The 20,515-nt window shown below is 43.9% G+C and overlaps 1 protein-coding gene across 1 annotated transcript; it reads left to right on the top strand.

Annotated features, from left to right (window-relative positions):
• Nucleotides 1-713: 713 nt before the first annotated feature.
• On the top strand, nucleotides 714-3,345 carry LOC127058882 (uncharacterized). The gene is made up of 2 exons (XM_050969329.1): nucleotides 714-1,621; nucleotides 2,452-3,345. The coding sequence occupies exons 1-2, from the start codon at nucleotides 1,066-1,068 to the stop codon at nucleotides 2,922-2,924; spliced, it is 1,029 nt and encodes a 342-aa protein (XP_050825286.1). The 5' UTR covers nucleotides 714-1,065; the 3' UTR covers nucleotides 2,925-3,345.
• Nucleotides 3,346-20,515: the final 17,170 nt, after the last annotated feature.

Raw genomic sequence — 20,515 nt, 5'->3', positions numbered from 1 at the left:
TCCCAAAGGGTCAGAGCTCACTTTATTTTTAAAGGAATAGAGACCAAACCCAATCAAGAATAAAACATGCTTCTCAGAATATCCTTGGTTTTCACTTGGAAGTCTTCCATTCAAGGTCAGACTAGGCTTGACTTTGCTTCATTTGTGAAATCTAAATAGATAACAACCCAGGTGATGTGGTAGGAAAGATATAGAAAAGAGACAGATCCATAGTCAAATAAAGTCAGCAGGAGTATTCCTGTGTAGTTCAATAGGCTTTAGATCAGGTCTGAAGAAAAGTATGAAAAAACAAGGGTGAAATCCTGGCTCCATTGAAGTCAATGGGAGTTTTGCCAGTGATTTTAACTGAGCCATGATTTTACCTAATGCAGCAATAACAGGAACAACAAAATACTCTCTTATGCTAAGTATGAACAGTGCTTAGCAAAATGGAGCCTGTGATGGGGCAGAGAGGCTTCACAACAGCAAAGAAGGGGTTAGGAGAGTCTATGACCCCAATTAGCCCCACCTTGCTATACCTATAGCCAATGCCCAGCTTGGAGGGGAATAAAAGGAGTGAACCTGGCTCAGGTCAGGGATGATTGGCCAGGAATGAGGATGGAGCTCTGCCTCTGCCTGAAGGAAGCTTTGCTGGCAGAGAGATGGGCGTGTTAGCCGGAGTAGCCACTGGACAGGAGTAGTTAAACCTCAGGAGAGAGCAACACTAAGGCCAGGTCCAGACTAGAGCTTTAAATCGATTTTAAGAGCTCTAAATCGATTTAAAGCTGTAACCGTCCACACTTCAGAGTGCATAAAATCGATTTTAAGGGTCCCTAAAATCGATTTTGGAACTCCATCTAAACAAGAGGAGTAACCCCAAAATCGATTTTTTAAAATCGATTTTATGATAGTGTGGACGGACATCGAAGTTAATGGCCTCCGGGACGTATCCCACAGTGCTCTAGTGGCCGCTCTACACAGGAAAAGGTACTCTTCTGCTGGCCAGGTAAACAGGAAAAGCCCCGGGAAGTTTGAAATTCCATTTCCTGCTTGCACAGCGTGGAGCTCTCAGCAGCAGAGAGTAGAATGCAGTCTCCTGAAAATAGGAAAAGAGCTCCAGCATGGAGCACACAGGAGTTACTCGATCTGATAGCTGTATGGGGAGAAGAGTCAGTGCTTTCAGAACTGCGCTCAAGCAGACGAAATGAGAAAACCTTTGAAAAAATTTCTAATGCCATGCGGGAGAGGGGACATACCAGGGACTCGTTACAGTGCCGAGTGAAAGTGAAAGAGCTCAGACAGGCGTATCAGAAGACCAAAGCAGCAAAGGGCAGGTCAGGCTCTGCCCCCAAAACATGCCGGTTCTACGACGAGCTTAACGCAATATTGGGGAACAGCGCAACGACGAACCCCCCCTTGTCTGTTGATTCAGAGGTGGGCGTCGTGATTCCTGCCACTACGGAAGATTTATTTGATGGCGATGATCAGTATGATGAGGACCAAGAGGAGGAGGCTCCAGCAGAGAGCACAGAGCATTTTATCCCCCCAAACAGCCAGGATCTTTTCCTCACCCTTACTGAGGTTCCCTGCCAGCCATCTCAAGGCAGTACTCCAGAAAATGAAGCTGAGGGACCGTCCTCTGGTGAGTGTAATTTCTTTTAATAAAAGCTTCGGTTTAATGTAAGCCTTTTTTACTGGGTGCTTCAAATCACTACCTGTACTTAGAGTCACTGACCAAGTAGATTAAAAACCTTTCCTAAAACAGTGACCCATGAGGTGGTTTTTAGAAAAGTCTCCATTGTAACAGGGCGGATTCATCCTGCTTGTTCGGGGAACGCGAGAGCAAACCGGGGAAGGAGAGTAGCTTCGCCGCGGTTTGCTCTCGCATTCCCCGAACCACGCAGCAAACCGCAGGGAAGGAGACCTGCTTGTTCGGGGAACGCGAGAGCAAACCGGGGAAGGAGAGTAGCTTCGCCGCGGTTTGCTCTCGCGTTCCCCGAACCACCCAGCAAACCGCAGGGAAGGAGACCTGCTTGTTGGGGGAACGCGAGAGCAAACCAGGGAAGGAGAGTAGCTTCGCCGCGGTTTGCTCTCGCGTTCCCCGAACCACCCAGCAAACCGCAGGGAAGGAGACCTGCTTGTTGGGGGAACGCGAGAGCAAACCAGGGAAGGAGACTAGCTTGATTACCAGTACAATCTACTACAGGGATTACTAGCCATTATTAACTTACCATTTTCTCCGGACACGGTCTGTGTGCTCCCCTGACCTGCGTCTGAGCAGAAATCTCTGTCCTCAGCCACAAGCAATAAGTATTAAAGGAATCCTAAGGCGACCTTGTGGTAAAGTAACATGTTCAAGGTTCGGTAACAGGCACAGGTCAGTGAGGAGAAAGACTGTATGCATTGTTGTGTGAAATGTGTCTCTGATGATTCTTTTATCACTCTTTCCAATCCCCACCCCCCCACACACAGCTGCACATTTCTCCAGCCTCCCTCTCGCTTCTCCTCTACGTGGGGGGGGTATCATAAGAAGACTGAGGAAAAGGAGGACGCGTGAGGACATGTTCACCGAAATTATGGCAGTAACCCGTACAGAGAGAGCTCAGCAGGGGGACTGGAAACAATTGGTCGCAAAGTACAGGGAGGCTGCCAGTCAACGCGAAGACAGGAGGGACGCCAAAAATGATGTCAGGTGGCAGGAAGATCAGCGCTGGCGAGCAGCAACTCTGGATCTTCTTCGTGATCAGACTGACATCCTCCGCGATATGCTGCAAGAGCTCCGTGGTTTCAGAATGCCCCTACAGCCCGTGTATAACCTCCCTCAGTACTCACCCTGTCCCACACCTTCCAGAACCAGGCGTGTAAGAACGCGTGGGGGAAGGCTCTCTGCACCAGCCCCCTCTACCGCTGCGGACACTCCAACCAGAAGGCTTTCATTAAATTGAAAAGCCCTTTGTGTCCTGTTTTTTCCCTCCTCTAATGATCCAAACTTCTCCCATGGCACCTTTGCCTATTTTTACTCTCAGGTCATGCTATTAAGGCAGTGTGACTGTAGTTTGGTAATGAAGTAAAGCAAGCAGCTTTGGAAAGCTGCACGGAAGCTAGTTATCAGCATCAGGATTTGACAATTGGGGATATGGGTAATAAAGGGAAAACAAAGAAAGCAGCCATACCGTAACCTGGTCCATGAGAACTCTTGTTCTGTCTTCTCTGATGCACTTTCTTCTTTCAAACCTCCCTCCCCCTTCCTCCAAACCTCCCTCGCTCCGTCCCCCATAGAACGCTGAGTTATGAAATTTCATGCACAGTATTGTAACAACAAGCATGATGCTTGATTGATGAAAGGGTCTGATTTTAAATAAAGAACACAATTCTTGTAACAAATAGTAGTAACTTTATTTTCAATAAAAAAGCAGTTAAGGAAGGTTGCAGGTACAGTGCCTAGCAGCAGACGGAAGCAGCTAATGGTGGAGGTAGGTAATAATTGGGAAATACAGAATTATATGTTTTCCAATGGACAGCTCTCGCAAGTAACCTAAGCAAGCAATTGAGGAATGCTGCAGGCAAAGTATCTTGCAGCAGCAACACCGCATAGACGGGGAGGGCAGCAATCAATTGAAAGGAAAATCAGCATTCAAACTGTACCCTGGCCCATGAGGAAGCTACTTTTCAGTGCTTCTCTGATGCGCACAGCATCCTGGTGAGATCTTCTAATTGCCCTGGTGTCTGGCTGTGCATAATCAGCGGCCAGGTGGTTTACCTCAGTCTCCCACCCCGCTATAAAGGCCTCCCCCTTGCTCTCACAGAGATTGTGGAGCACACAGCAAGCAGCAATGACAAAGGGGATATTGGTTTGGCTAAGATCTGAGCGAGTAAGAAGCGTTCGCCATCTCGCCTTAAGCCTGCCAAATGCACATTCTACCACCATTCTGCACTTGCTCAGCCTGTAATTAAACAACTCCTGAGCACTGTCAAGGCTGCCTGTGTATGGCTTCATTAGCCAGGGCATCAAGGGGTAGGCTGGGTCCCCAAGGATAACTATAGGCATTTGGACATCTCCAACTGTTATTCTCTGGTCAGGGAAGTAGGTCCCTTGCTGCAGCCGTTTAAACAGTGTAGTGCTCCTGAAGACACGTGCGTCGTGAACCCTTCCTGGCCATCCCACGTGGATGTTGGTGAAACGTCCCTTGTGATCCACCAGGGCTTGCAGAACCATCGAAAAGTACCCCTTACGGTTTATGTACTGGGCACCCTGGTGTTCCGGTGCCAAAATAGGGATATGGGTTCCATCTATGGCCCCCCCACAGTTAGGGAATCCCATTGCAGCAAAGCCATCCACAATGGCCTGCACGTTTCCCAGAGTCACAACCTTTCGAAGCAGCAGCTTAATGATTGCTTTGGATACTTCCAGCACAGCAGCCCCCACAGTAGATTTTCCCACTCCAAATTGATTACCGACTGACCGGTAGCTGTCTGGCGTTGCAAGCTTCCATATGCCTATTGCCACTCGCTTTTCCACTGTGAGGGCTGGTCTCATCCTGGTATTATGCCGCTTCAGGACAGGAGAAAGCGAGTCACAAAGTTCAAAGAAAGTGCTCTTACGCATGCGAAAGTTCCGCAGCCACTGTGAATCGTCCCACACCTGCAGGACTATGCGGTCCCACCAGTCAGTGCTTGTTTCCCGTGCCCAAAAGCGGCGCGGAACGGGTAGAACCTCACCCATAACCGTCAGGAGCTCCAACGTGCAGGGGCCCGGGGTGTCAGAAAACTCGTTCTCCAGTTCGTCATCGCTGTCGTCCCCGCATTCAAGCATTCTCTCTTGCATTTCTGCATCATGGGTCAGCAGTGATAGAACGAGAATGCGTGAATTATTTACAGTATTCGCGATCAAGGACAAGAGCAGACCTGGATCCATGCTTGCTGCAAAATGGCGTTTCCCTCACTGCAGCCAGTAAAAACAGCGCGAACTGACTGTGTGCCGTTTACAGAAAGGGGGGGGGAAGCTGTACCCAGAACCACCCAGGACGGGGACTTTGATCCCATCATGCACTGGGCTAGTAACCCATAATTCCAAAGGGCAGGGACCCGTGCAGGAACTGTGGGATAGGTACCCAGAGTGCAACGCTCAAGCAAAAGATGGACGCCAGGGAAAATGGACGCTCAACATCGATGTAAGTACCTCTAGTGTGGATGCACAAAATCGATTTTATAAAACCTGCTTTATAAAATCGATTTTAAGCACATCGATTTTAGGCTGTAGTCTGGACGTGGGCTCAGTTAAGAGACTGCATGTAACTAAGGCCAAAGGACAGGGCAGGGACACCCCACTTGCAGACTGGGAATAGCCCAGTATTGAGTTGACTTTGTTTTTTGTTTTAGAACATTTCAGGGAATGAGACCCAAGGGCCACATTGGGGTTGCAAAACTGTATGGCAGTGGTCCCCAACCTTTTTGTGGCTAGTAGCACATTCATATTTTCAGAAGAGTGTGGTAGGTGCCAACAATTTTTCAAGGCTTATTTTGTATTTGTAAGTTAAATAATATGAAAAACATCAAATTTAATATACATAATATATGAATCCATAAGATAAAAAGGGTAATTTTACATGTAAAAGGTATTAATTAAATTATTCAGCAACTACTCTTTCACCTTACCATGTGAATTTGCTCTTTTTTAAAAAACTAAGGAATTTTTACAAAATAAATATAAACAGTTTTCATCTTATTTATTTTAAAAAAGTTAAACATTGTTGAACTGCTGATCCAAATATATTTATTATTCTTACTTTAACATAGAATGAAGCCTGCAGCCCAGGAGTTCTCTGTCCGTGGCAGGCGTGGGGCCTTGGTTTCTCTCCAGCTTAAACTGCGGTCTCCTGCCTGCCAGGGACCTAGAACACTGGCACCCGCAGCCTGCAGCCCTAGAGTTCTCTGTCCCTGGCAGTGGTGGGGTCATGGCTTCTCTCCCGCTTTGAAGCCAGAGAGAAGTCACAGCCCTCCACCTGCCAGGGACAGAGAACGCCGGCGCTTGCAGCCTGCAGCCCCAGAGTTCTCTGTCGCCGGCAGGCGCGGAGCCACGGTTTCTCTCCAACTTAAGCCGCGGTCCCGCGCCTGCCAGGGACCAAGGACACTGGTGCCCACAACCTGCAGCCCCAGAGTTCTCTGTCCCCAGCAGAGGCCGGGCCATGGCTTCGAAGCCATAGAGAAGCCGCAGCCCTGCGCCTGCCAGGGACAGAGAACAGCAGCGCCCACAGCCTGCAGCCCTGGAGTTCTCTGTCCCCGGCAGGTGCGGGGCTGCAGCTTCTCTCCCCTGCTGGGCACTAGGCGAGGGCACAAAAATGCCCCGGCGGGCGCCATGGTGCCTATGGGCACCACGTTGGTGACCACTGCTGTATGGAGTGCCAGTTAGGGAAGGCTGTGCCTGTTAGAGAAGGAAGAGCCTGGTCCCCATCCACTATCCACTTCCTCCCACTTCCCGCCCCCTGACTGCGCCCATCAGAACCACCAACCCATCCAACCCCCCTCTGCTCCTTGTCCCCTGACCGCTCCCTCCTGGCCATAACTGCCCCCCCAGGACCCCACCCCCTTCCAACCCCCCTGCTCCTAATCTCCTGACTGCCCTGACCCCTAGCTGCACCCCTGCCCCCTGACAGGCCACCCAGGACCCCACACCTATCCAACCCCCTTGTTCCCCATCTCCTGACCCCATCCACAGCCCCGCCCCTGGGACTCCCATGCTTATCCAACCCCCACTGCCCCCATCCCCTGACTGCCCCCGCACAGAACCTCTGCCCCATCCAACTGCTCCTTGCTCCCTGTCCCCTGTCTGCCCCCTGGAACCTCCTGCGCCTTATCCAACTCCCCAGCCCCAACCCCCTTACCATGCTGCTCAGAGTAGCACATCTGGCAGCCATGCCACCTGGCAGGAGCTAGACAGTTGCCACTCTGCTCGGCAGAAGTGTGCTGCTTCAAGCCCTGCCTGTGCAGCAGCATGGCTGTGGGGGAGGGAGGACAGCAGGGGAGGGGCCGGGGGCTGGGATCCCTGGCTGGGAGATCAAGGGCCGGGCAGGACGGTGCCATGGGCCAGATGTGGCCCACTTTTGTTTTAGACCCTGTCACTGTCTGAGATTATATGCAGGTCAAAACAACCATCTTTGACACTCTGGACATCTTGTAAGAGACACTCCACAAGATTTCTGGGAGGAACGGTATCCTTTCGGAGCAGTCCTGCGTGATTGCCGAAAAACTATGAGATTCATGTTGGAGATGGCTCAGACCTGAGATGAAGACAGGAACCCAGGTCATTTGTTTCTTCAAGTGGCCACCTTGGGCACTAGTCCCAAGATTACTCCTTCATGGAGGGCAGCTTTGGGAAAATCTGGACTGCGGGAGCCTGAGCTCAACAACCAAAGCTTGTGAAGTTGACTAGCTTTGTAAAGGTGAATGGGACAGAAGTGGTGGGTCTCAGGGACTCAGAATATTTTGGCATGATCCCTCTGTGATCCCAATCTTGGATCACCCCCAGGCACTATTCTTCTATGATGCACACATTCTACGATGGGAATGTAAAACCCTGTGGATGTTGTGACAGAATGTACCTTTGTGCACACCCTACACACTGTTGTAATAATTTTTGTACAAAGTATACCTTGTAAAGTATCATCTGAAAACTCTGACTTGAAGACCCTTTCCTTACTCAAGTCAGAGATCCTAACAAAATTATCCAACTTCATTGAAGAGCCGAGAGCTGATGACATGCTGAGCCAGGCCTATATCCAAACGACAGTTTTCAATGAGGAAATGGTGGAACCTCAATAAGCTAAAGTCTTCCCTCATTTTGACGTTTGAAGTGATCATCTGTATCACCTCGAGAAAGACCTCCAGACTGAGGAAACCTGAAACCAGCTTCTGGTGTCCAGGGACCATCAAAGGAAGGTCATTTGGCTGGCCCACAGCATACATTTAATGAAGCACCTCAAGATGGAGTAAACACTGGCTCGAATTCTAGTCTGATTTTTTTGGCCTGGAATGTAAAAGGACATCCCCAACTTTTTTGCCTTCTGCTCAGAGGGCTAGTTCACAGCACCCCAGCCAAAGGAGAAAACTTAATTGGTTCCCCTCCCACTGGAGAGCATACCCTTCAATCATATTGGGATGGACATAATCGCCCTTCTTGAAAAGAGTGCTACGGTTACCAGTATATTTTGTTACTTGTGGACTATGTTAACCATTATCATAAGGTAATATCCCTGTGTAAATGAATACCAAAGCAGTTATTTCTGAACTGATGAAAATCTTTGCCCAGACTGGGCACCACATTATAACAGACCAGGGAACAAACTTCATGTCCCAGACAATGAAGTGACCATGTTGGCTGTTGAAAATAAAGACCTTCCAAACACCGGCTACTATCCCCAAACAGACAAGCTGGTGGAATGGTTTAATGGGACCCTAAAGAATATGCTAAGAAAGTTTATCACTGTGAATATCCGACATTGGGACCAATTACTCCCTTCCCTTCTGTTTGCAATGAGAGGCATGCCACAATCCTCCATTGACTTTTTACAATTCAAGCTATTATATGGGAGACAACCACAAGGGATTTTGGACCTCATAAGGGAAATGTAGAAGAAACAGTCACCTGGAGTGGATAACGTGGTATAGCATATTCTTGTCCTTCAGGAGAAGCTCGAAGCTTTAGACTTATTCTCCAGGGAGAAACTCCTATGTGCCCAGAGCATCCAGAAAGCAGCCTTCAATAAAAGGGCCCACCTTCAGGGGGTTCAGCCTGAGGATCAGTTTCTCTTATTACTTCCCAGTGCTGAACTGAAGCTGTTGGCCTGCTGGCAGGGGGCTTATGAGATGATAAGAGGAGTGAGGCCTGTGAATTACAATGTCCAACAGACAAACAGATGTAAAAGCCAACAAATTTACCTCATGAATCTTGTAAATCCGTAGAAGGCTTGGGAGAGCCTGTTTATAGCCCCATAGTCACCAAAGTCTGAATTGGACCCACAGACCACTGGAACCTCAAAGCCTGGGATGGTGAAAATCAGAAGCAACCTCATTCCAGAACAAATGGTCCAGGCCCAGCAATTGATTACTGTCTTCTCCATGGTGTTTTCTATGCAACCTAGATGAACCCTGTAATTTCTCTTTACTCCAAGACTGAACCTGGACAATGAGTCAGAGAAAATTAATGATCCTCTTCCCCAGAGAATAAGAGAAACCATAAAGCAAGAGCTTCAGTAGATGCTAGAACTCTAAGTAACTGAGGAGTCATTTAGAGAATCGCTGTCCAAGGCCCGGGCCCTTTAAATTGGTTCCAGAGCCCCACTGCCAGAGCCTTGGGGTAGCGGTGGCAGCCGAGAACCCTGGGACTTGGGCAGTCATTTAAAGGGCCTGAGGCTCCCAGCAGTGGCTGGAGCACTGGGCCCTTTAAATTGCCGCCAGAGCCCCACTGCCGAAGCTCCGGAGCTCCAGCGGTGATTTAAAGGGCCCGGGGCTCCCAAGGCCCCACCTCTTCCAGTTGAGGCACCGCCCTTTCCAGTCGAGGCCCCACCCCTGCTCAGGACACCGGTATACCGATAAATCCTTTAAGTTACTTTCCCCTTTGTGGCAAACCCCTGCTAAATGCCACCTGGACAAAAATGAGACAATCTGCCTTGGTGCATCTGGGGAAAGGGAAGGTGTGACCCATGGTGGATAAGGTCCGGCCCTCCAGTCATGCCTATGCCAACTCTAAAGAAAAAGATATACAGTTCTTAGGACTGTCAGAATACTAACAACAATTTATTCTCAGCTTCTTGACTATTGTGGCTCCTCTTAGGGATCTCCTGAAAAACAATAACCCAAAAAAAGATCCAGTGGACCAATGCTTGTCAAGACACCTTTCAAACCCTTAAGCCCCATCTCTGCTGAGAACCAGTCTTATATAGTTTCAACTTCACCAGGGAATTCCTGCTACAAATCAATGCCTCCGATGCAGGATTAGGGGCCACTTTATCTCAGGGGATGGAAGGTGATGAACACCTCCTCCTCTATCTTAGCTGAAAATTATTCTCAAGGGAGAGGGCCTCTTCTGTAGTCATAAAAGAGGCATTAGCAGTGAAGTGGGTTATCGACTCACTCCAATACTATATTCTGGGCAATCATTTCACCTTAGTTACTGACCATGCCCCGCTACTTTGGCTCCATGTCATAAAGGACACCAACCCCCAAATTATGAGTTTTATCTATCCCTTCAGCCATTGTCCTTCTGCATACAACATACTGCCTCAGTGCTTCCTTCCCCTGGGCAAACCCACTGGGAGAAAGATCCACAAGGGAGCACTGCTCCATCCATGCCACTACAAGGCCCTAATCTTGGTTGGGATCGCTATGTGCTACTTTAATATAGTAACAAATAGCTGCCTAAGAATTTCAAACTACCTACACCTGTGCAGAACCAAGAGAACATTGGCAGACCATTAAGAGATCACATTGCAAAATGCAGTGCTCTTGAACCAAATACATATTGTAAATCTCTATAACTCTCTCAGGTCACAACACATTTTCATCAGAGCTTCAAAAGGCACATCTGTGAGTCAAGGACTGTCTTTCTGCCAAATTTCAAATTTCTAGGATCTCCCACTGACATTCTAAAGTTGTTCAAAAATGTCACAAAATACTTTATAATGGATAAGTACATTTTTTTCACGCTCTTCATTCTCAAAAATAGCTGCACTATTTTGGCTTACTTAAAAAAACCCCAAAAGTGTCCTGTGAACAACCATGCCAAATTTCAGAAAGGAAAATATCAAAAAAGTTATCAGCAAATGAAAATTATTCTGCAACCTTAACAATAGGCATCACTATGTGCTCAGGTCATAACAATTACAAAAGGTCAAATTACACTTTCAGCTGTAACAGTGTAACTTGGACTAATTCCACTGAAATCAGTGGTGTTACGCTACATTTACAACAGCTTACAATGAGAGCAGAATTTGATCTGTAAAACCATATTTGATTATAAGAACAAGAACACAGGGGGTTAGGAACCGTAACACCTGATCAGACCAATGCTCTACTCAGTCTGGTATCCTATCTCCAACAAAGGCTAGTACCAGATGCTTAAGAGAAAGATGTAAAAACTCCATAATGGACTATTATGAACTGACATGCCCATGGGGACACTTTTTTCCTAGGTCCAAGCAGTTAGAAATTAGTTGGCTTTTGCCCAGAAGCATGAAAGTGTATAGCTGGTTATACATTTTCATCCTATCTAATCTAACAGTAGGAAAAAAGTCACAAAATAGGCTCCTGGGGTTGCTTTAGTTGTTAATGTGCATAGTGCAGATTACATGCTGCTATGTTTAATTTTCACTGTTTCAGTGAGAGGAAGACTAGAGTCTGGGGGATTAGCAGCGAGAACAAGTAGCTTTTCACATGCTAGATTGGTCTCATTTGCCTTCATAAATTGTTTCTTTAGGGCGTGGTGACACTGTTCCTTTCTTCTGCAAATCAAATTTCTTCTCCCTGCTGCACTTCCTATTCTCTGGTATCCATTCCACTTATTCCTCCAAACCTTTCTTCCTCCTCCCAGCCCCCATACATATATACAAGCAGGGCCATGCTTAGGCATAGGCAGAATAGGTAGCTGCCTAGGGCCTCACTCTCCCTGGGGGCACCACTCTGCAGGCAGCCCAGACAGTGTAGAAGCAGGGCTGCTGGGTCCTAGAGAGAGCCGAATGCAGCACAGTCTGAGGGACGGGACTGGCTGCTGAGGTCTCTGGGAAGGGGAGTGGGTGGGGGTTGGGAAAGGAGCTCGCCTGTGAGTGTGACTCTTTCCCCCCGGCTGAGGTAAGGTAAGGCAGGCTCTGTGGCACCCCTCTCTCCCTCCTCCCTCCCCTCCGTCAGGGCTGGGTTGAGTGAGGCACTGGGGGGGAGGGGAGGCTGGCTGCATGCTGAGGAATGAAAGTGAAAGTAACTCACATCCTCGGCAGGCAACCAGGATTGGAATGTCACACAGGGCTGGGTTGGGATTAGCCAGATGTGTGAAAAATCAGGATAGGGGATTGGGGTACAGTGATCAGATATCCCTGTTTTATAGGGACAGTCCCAATTTTGGGGTCTTTTTCTTATATAGGCTCCTTTTACCCCCCAACCCCCACCCATCCCCACCCATCCCTGTCCTGATTTTACACATTTTCTGTCTGGTCACTCTAGGTGGGGGTAATTGGTGCCTATATAAGACAAAGCCCAAAATATCGGGACTGGCCCTCTAAAATCAGGACATCTGGATCTGCCACCCTAGCTGGGGAGTGCCTTTCCCCCACGCTGGCAGCTGCCAGCGATCCATCTCATCCGGGGGGAGCTCCACAGGGCAGGATGAGCTGCTGTGGCTCCATGGGTGCCCCGTCCCTGAGATCAGATGCTGTGCTAACTTCACCATGGTTTCATTTACTCAGCTGGCAGTGGCCTGAGCAGGACCGGTGGTCAAGACCTCAGATAATAACAATAGTTTATTTATATAATATAGACATAGAGAGAAACCTTCTACAAACATTAAAATGTATTACTGGCACAAGAAACCTTAAATTACAGTGAACTTGGCACACCACTTCTGAAAGGTTGCCAACCCCTGGTATAGAGTGACCATATGTTGTACTAAGATTCTCCTGCTTTTTTTTTCCCTTGTGAGTCAGTATAACTTTTGCCAGCCCAGAAGTTGGGCAGCCAATGTTTTACGTTTTCACAATGTTTTCTCCAACTTTCATAAAGTAAATACATAGTTAATATGAGTTAAAAAGGCCAGGGACACTTCTTTGTGAAGAATCTGTACAGCAGATCATGCCCATAGACGATCCAGAAAAGAAATTTGAGGTTGAATTTTTTAATGTTGTGATGGATAAAGCAGTATCTGCTGTTGATGAAAGGTTTAATACCTTGCAAGTACACCATGAACAGTTTGGATTTTTATATGACATAACTAAATTCAACGAAATAGGAAAGCAAGAGCAACTAATGACAAACTGCAAGAATCTAGAGAGCCTCCTGAATCATGGTGATAGTTTTGATTTAAATGGACTTGAACTGTACGAAGAATTGGGTACACTGTCATCAATGTTGCCACGTGCAAAATCGGTGATGGACATTGTACAGTTTATTCATTACCCGCGAACCTGTTGATATATATCGTAATGTGTACATTGCCACTTGTATTCTACTGACAATTCCTGTAACAGTAGCATCAGGAGAACGGAGTTTCTCAAAACTAAAGCTCATTAAAAACTATCTCCGCTCTACAATGAGTCAGGAACACTTGACTGGTCTTGCTGTTCTTGCGATCGAACAAGACACGACTTTGTCTTTGTCATATGATGACATTATTACTGATTTTGCAGCCAAAATAGCCAGAAAGATTGCTTTTAATTAAAAACAAATCTTTGTTTCAATACCTCTTCATATAAATTTCCAATAAAATTTTGATAAATTAAAAAAAATATATTATTTGCATCATTCTGTCATATCAGAATTTTTTCTATAGTGCTGCTTCTTTAGTGCTAGTCCATCAGCATTACAGTGTGCTTAATTAAGTTAAACTGGTTTTAATAATGTGAATGTGGCAAGTTTTCCAATACTATAAGCTTATGTTTGTGTTGCTAAGAGCAGATCAGGCACAGGGGCACCAGTTTAATAATCTCGCCTAGGGCACCATAAATCCTAAGGCCGGCCCTGTATACAAGACTCACTATCTTTATTTTTTTTTAAGTAATATATATTTGGTACTGTACAATTGACTTACCACAACTTAACTCTTATTTCATGAACTTTGGTGCATGTTTATAACTTTGCATGAAGCTCATATAACATTTCCAAACTTTTCAAACCCCCTATCGAATGAAAAGCTCCTAGAGCGGAAAAAAAACCTTCATCTTGATGCCAATGCTACAAATAGCTAGATATTTTAAAGCTAAATTGTTAAAGAGGTATTTTTAAGAAAAGTTACTCTTTGTTTTGCTTAACTGACTTACAGAGACTTATCTGAGAAAAGTCTGAAAAGCTCTGGGTAGCATCAACCCTCCCACCCCTCTGAGTCACAGTTGCTGTTATTATTGCATCTGGTGCTTTATTTTTAAAAACTGCTACAGAGCAGCTACAAACATTGTGGGTAACCCTTTCATGTTTCCCAATTACAGGGGACTATGTAAAGCACAAGAATAATGAGTGTATCCTTAATCACTGCTGGCATCTTCATTCTTCAAGAAAATGATAAAGAGAGATCTTCCTTGCTCTGTAAAAGACTTTTTATTTTTCTTAACGAGGCAGCTGCAGACGGCTATTTGGTCAGACTTTCCTTATCAACAGAGAAATCCTTACAGAATTAATAGATTTGTTATATTCAGAGTATAAAAGTAAACAGCATATGGCTTTGTTAATATCATTATAATGTCACAGCACAATCTGTCAGAAAAGAATGTACATTTTTTTGAGCAATTTCATTTATTTGGAGTTCACAGGAAAAACAAAAACATAAGGCCTTCTGTATCTAAAGTACAGCAAACAATTTCTTAATTTTTGGTTTGTATTCCCAGTTTAACAAGTATGTCTGTGCATATTACCATAATAACAAAACTAAAATGGAAAAGCAGTTGCTTTGTTACCAGGAGTTAAAAGATCATTTCCTGTTGATGAAAAAGCCTTTTCTTTCAGGTAAGTAGCTGCTACACTCCATAAAACTGGCAACCCTTCAAAAGATTTTAGAAACTAGAAGCATTGTTGGAAGATGAAGACAATAAGGTCATTTGCCTTGGGTTTAGTCCTGCAAACCTTACTAGGTGACCCTTTGATATTGAAATAATGAGAGCTTTAAATTGTTTTATCTTTATACAGCTGATGATCACTGGCTGATAATCACTTTTTTAAACCATCACAAAGTCTAGCTGAATTAAACTGTATAAAATATTGTGATATATTTTCAGCACCAGGCGATTGCTACCAGTATTGCACATGGGATATGCATACAACTACACTACAGTGTTTGGTACTGAGCCTCAGGCTTTCCCATTATTTTATACTCTGTTTGACAGACACTATTAGCTCAATAATGGCTGACATGATTTTCATTGCATAGTTATATTGCTACAGTAGATTAATTACTATACTAGATTAATAAAACTGAATAAATAAAGTATGTAAAATCTGTAACCTCTTATTGGGAATATTATGCCAGCATTAAACAAAGCTTGCATTTAATATATACAATAGTTCAAAATTTACTTATGAGCACTATTGCCAGGCATTATGTAAATGTCTATTGTTATATGTGTAATTAACTGAACTATAACATTTATCTGATATACAGCACAAACTGCTCTCCCTGGAGGAATGGATTCTGTTTTAAATATTTTTCTTAATTTATGGGTTGTTGTTTTTTACATATTTTCCTTTAATGAGAAAAGTTATGAGTATTTGACATTTTCTAATACAGAGTAAGCATTTTCAGAAGGGTTGTATTTTCTCTAGTTTGAACTACAAAAACAAAAAATCCCACATATATAGTAAATACTATGCTTGGTAAGCTTACTTCAGGGTCCACAACATCACTTTCACTAGGTGAACTTTCAAATTAGCCTGTTCATTTTTTATTTTAATACCATTTCCACTCTATTTTGAATAGTCTTTAAAATTCTATCCCTATCACTGTAGATGTTGCTCAAAAGTATAAGCAAACAGGTTATGTGTCTCAGTTTATAACATTCATTATCACTGTATCCCCCAAATTACTGTATCCCCCAAACAATTAAAAAGTACCAAAATCCTTACCTAATGGAGTGGACCCAGTACAAAGATGCAACAAAGGAATCCAAAGGATGTAAGCAACAAGTAGGAGATGCAGATGGAGAGATAAGGGCTGCTGCATGTTGTCCAAGGATATGTTTTATCCAGCCATCTGCAGTTTTTCAGAAGTTAACTTTTGAAGTACTAAACTTTGCAAGAAAAGACATCAGCTTGCCTTTGTGTTTAAATCTGCCTTCTTTTGTAAAAAATAAGTAAATAAAAAAAATCCTCTCTCCTGAGGAGAGCTCAATGTATTTTCAACTGAGAGAGAACCCCTTCAACTACATATAAAATGTATACATAACACACACACACACACACCAGCCACCAGAGACTGTAGCCCACACTCCAGCTGCTTACATTCCAGCTGCTCTACACACCCTGTAACACAACACACACACAGAGGGCTGGAGCAGTCTGTACAGTCATTGTCAGGTCTGTGACTTTTAACTTTCAGCAGGAGGGGGTGGCCCTGGGAAAATTAGGGTTGTAAACCAAACACATTTACTTATGCAGGACATAAAGGGGAAAATGTGAAATGCAGGTTACTGAAGTTATGATTAACATCAGCACTACAAAACCATTTATATGACAAATATTTAAAACCATTATAATGTTAGAGTGGAAATGTTTTGTTTTTAACTTTGAGTTCCTTGAGGTTAAGGTTTCATTTATCCAAAGCTCATTTCCTATGAAAGCTACTCTGTGCAGTACAAACAACAGCTTTCTTCAAAGGTTATAAGACCTGAATAGAGAACTGAAATTGTGACCATTCAATGTTTTCCACTATCTTAGAGTGTATGTCCTACATTCTATTGTTTCTACAGTATTGAAGTACAATGGTGTAACATTAAGAGTGCTTTCCTTATAACACTAGGACTGCCATCCCATTATAAAAATGAGTATCTCTTGAAGTTATCCCACCAGCAGAAACATTATCTAAGCAAAATAAATGTAAACTAGAGGCAAATGTTATTTAAAAATAAAAGAATCCATTTTTTTCTTAAGCATAGTATTTAAAAAAAACAACACCTTGGTCTCATTTGAAATGTCAGGGTTACTACATCACGGTCCCAATGTGCCGCATATACTGCGTGAGCAGGAACAATCTATTCAGTGTACAGTAAAGTACTAGCTGCTTAATTTGTAATATGAGGAATTTGCTATTAAATTTCATGCTGTACACTTATACTTGTGACATAATGCATAAAATATGTAACATTTCTACCCACAGGTCAATATTTTCTATACCTGTCTCTCTTTTGTCTCTTTCTATCAAGCTTGTTTATTTTGCATAGGTTCTTTTAAGTATTTGGACAGTATCTCATCTGTCTACTTATTGGTAGAAACTTCTGTTAACATCTACATTTAGCTCAAATCAGGTTAACTTCAGTAAATCAAGCCAGAGTATTTTATTTCAAAGAATAAACAAAACCAACTGTATTTATATTTTGCAATGTGTCTGAGAGGGTTCGAAGAATATAGAGTTGGGGGATCTCACCTCTGGCTTTGATGGGAATAGGATTGAGTCTTTTAAAAGTAGCACTTGTAAGGTGATGAGTCACTCCTATGCTGGGCTCCAACCAATCCGCAACTGGTCAGGTGACTTCCAGGGAAAATACATGAGCCCCACAGGAGGAACAGCAGCTCAATCTCATCACTCCATGGCTTGGAACTCTTTCCTGTCCAACAGTGGTAACAAACTCCCCAAGCGCTAGCCTAAGCCAGCCTTGCTCTTGTTCCAGCCTTGTTCCTGCTCCAACCTTGCTCTCACTCCAGCCTCGCTGATTCTGGCTCTGACCACTGGCTACAACCACTGTGGCCAACAGCCATGGCTTTGACTACTAGGCCTGACCATGTTTATCATGGTTTCTGACTGCATTTGAAATAATAGTATCATATTGACTACCTCACAGTAGTCCAAATGGATTGTCTGAATGTCTAGACCACAATTAAACAGTTCCTTAGTACAAGCCCTGTGAGCCAGAGTCAGCTGGCATAGGCCAGCCACAGGTATCTAATTGAAGCATAGACATATCCTGTGAGAGCACGTTGGGAAAAGTATTATGGCTTTTGGAGATTTTTACATTAGCAAGAATAATGATGCTGGATTTCAAATTCCTAGTTAATTTACCGTAAGAACTTTAAAACACAGAACCATACTATATAGATGTGCTGAATATTTCCATTATAACTAAAATACAGTATTTCCATGTTTAAATTAACAAAGTTGATTTTATTTGCTCAGAAGATGTAACAAAAGATCTCTCTTAGACTTAACACACCATTCAGCATCTGTACTATTGTATCTGCATTTTACAAATGATTTCAAGACTGCAAAGCAAACCTTGAAGTGACTAAATCAGTCAACGTTTCTAAAATGGACAGTATTTATTCTTTCATCCAATGCTGGCAACAACCAAAGATGATACAAGGAGTCATGGTTGATGGTTTTTCTCTAGGGTGTTTCAGACCTTTGAGTTAACAAAAGTCCATTTAATTTCATGAGTCCAAAAATGATGAAAGTTGCAGTATGCAGCTTTTCATTTAAGTGAGGGCTGGTTGCCTTTTAAAAACCAGTAGTTCATAGTCCAGGAGGAAGATCTAATTCTCTGTACAGCTTCAAAGAGCAGAAAGAATGACTTCTGTCTTAAACCCTTTAACACATGTACTTCAGCTTCTGATTCTCTGTACAGCAAAACGCTGATTTTCTTCAGTCCACTGGTTTTCATTAGTTGGTGAGCCACAACATTGCTGCCTTTGATGTATGGATGTTCAGATTCTGAAGAATAAATGTGTTAAGTAACCAATGTGTACATAATCCTCACTTTGTATACAAAGTATACAAAGAGTGACAGCTCAGGAACTGAACCCACCACACTTATGCAAACAGGGAATTCTTAATCACACGCAGTCCCAATGAAATTGAGTGGGGCTTGTGACGGGTACGACAATCTTCTGGACAAATCTTATTGAATCAAGTTTAAGTATTTTTGGAGTTCATTGTCTTAAAAATGTAAATATTTATGTACTGTTGAGGGACTGCATGCAATTGCATGGAAGACCAAGCCCTCCAGGTACTAGGAACAGTGAGGGGTGGTTAGGCACACTTGTAACACCTCCAGAGAGCTACCACCACCTGGAGAAAGATTCGCATTTACTGGTTCAAACTGGATTCTCCAGGGAGCAACAAAGAAAGAATTTTTGGTTAAATAGCCCAAGTTAAAACGGACTCAGAGCTTTCTTTCAAATCCATAAAATGGACAGACCTTTGGTCTAAGTAGGGGGCCAAATCTTTAGGGAAGGGTTGGAAGGTCTTATGGTCTACTGAGACCTCATAAGACTTGGGGCTAGTTCTGAACAAAAGCTATTATAAACTGGTGACCATGGGAAAAGCCCCTTTGTGGGGTTTGAAGAACTAATCACTAACCAAAGCCCCTGTTGGAATTAGAAGGTGATCTCTGGTAAGCTTATGCGCATATATGTAGGTTCTTTTATTGTTTTAATATTTTTTCACTATAATGCTTTTACCTTAGGAATAAAAGTGCTTGTGTATAGAGAACTGTTGGTAATTTATAACTGTTAGCAATTACACTGTCCACTGTCTCTGAGGAAATAAGCAAAGCAGGCCTGCTTAGGCAGTCTGTTGGGGAATAACACAGTGTAGGCACAGACCTGTTCTCCCTGGTAATACCCCAGTCAGAAGGGAAAGAGATATGGGTTTCTGCCCAAGAGAGGTGATGGCTGAGGAGCCTGGAGCCTAGCATGGGTGCCTTTGATGGACCAGAGAGGGTAAATATATGTGCAGTTGCCCTGAACTGTGACAGGGCTCATGTGACTAAGGGAGGCAGGATGAGTCCTTACTCCTTAGCCACTGTTAACTACACTGTCCCTGAGGCATGTCCATATCTACATGTTTAGTTAAAGAAATATCATTAGAAAACAGAGGTACACAGTATTTCTGTTACAGACTGGATATCAGGTGTCTAACAGCTCACTGCATGTTTGCAATTCTTCAGTACTTACAATCAGGCAGGTGCTTTCCCATCACATAGTCTGTGATCAGCTAAGCAATCTGTAAAACTTCATAAATAAAGGAGGTGCTCTTTCCATAATGTGCACATTAGATCTGGTGGGCAATTTTCAGTCAGAATATCTTTTCAACAGAAAATGTGGTTTCTGCAAAATCAACTCTTCCTTAGGAAAATGATGTGATAAGTATATAGCACCTGTGATTCATTTTCTGGATTCTACCTATAGGCCCACTCAGGATGAAGAAAAGAAGTGGTACAATAGGTGGCTATTTATGAGAATGGCCAAAGCTGTTGGATGGAGTTTTGTAAAGGAATGCAGAAAGGAGAGGAGCTGATGTGAGACAGCAAGTGATTCATTATACTCACCAACACCAACCCTTAGAAGGGATATATGGTAAGGAATGTATGGGTCATCTGGGCATGAAGAGCACCCTGAAATTGGTTAGAGATCAGTTTTATTAGATCAATTTTATATGACCTCAGCAGCCAGGATATATGTTAGATCTGTCTCAGGAGGAAGACAAAATTTGATAAGGCTGCCAAACTTATGAATATCAAAGTTTTTGCCTACTTGAACTAGTCCTCATTGATTCCTTAACTACAGAACTGGATGCCTCTGATATCAGGAATATTCTTGTGATTATTGTATTGTATACTCAAGCCTGTCTGACAAAAGACCA

This window comes from Gopherus flavomarginatus, chromosome 10 (genome assembly GCF_025201925.1).
Source record: "Gopherus flavomarginatus isolate rGopFla2 chromosome 10, rGopFla2.mat.asm, whole genome shotgun sequence".
Taxonomy (NCBI): domain Eukaryota; kingdom Metazoa; phylum Chordata; order Testudines; family Testudinidae; genus Gopherus; species Gopherus flavomarginatus.
This window is presented reverse-complemented; position numbering and strand designations above follow the sequence as displayed.

Coding starts and splice junctions, on each gene's coding strand:
- LOC127058882 (XM_050969329.1), top strand. CDS start 1,066: ATGCAGTCTCCTGAAAATAGGAAAAGAGCTCCAGCATGGAGCACACAG. Junction 1,622..2,451: donor AGCTGAGGGACCGTCCTCTG/GTGAGTGTAATT, acceptor CCCCACACACAG/CTGCACATTTCTCCAGCCTC.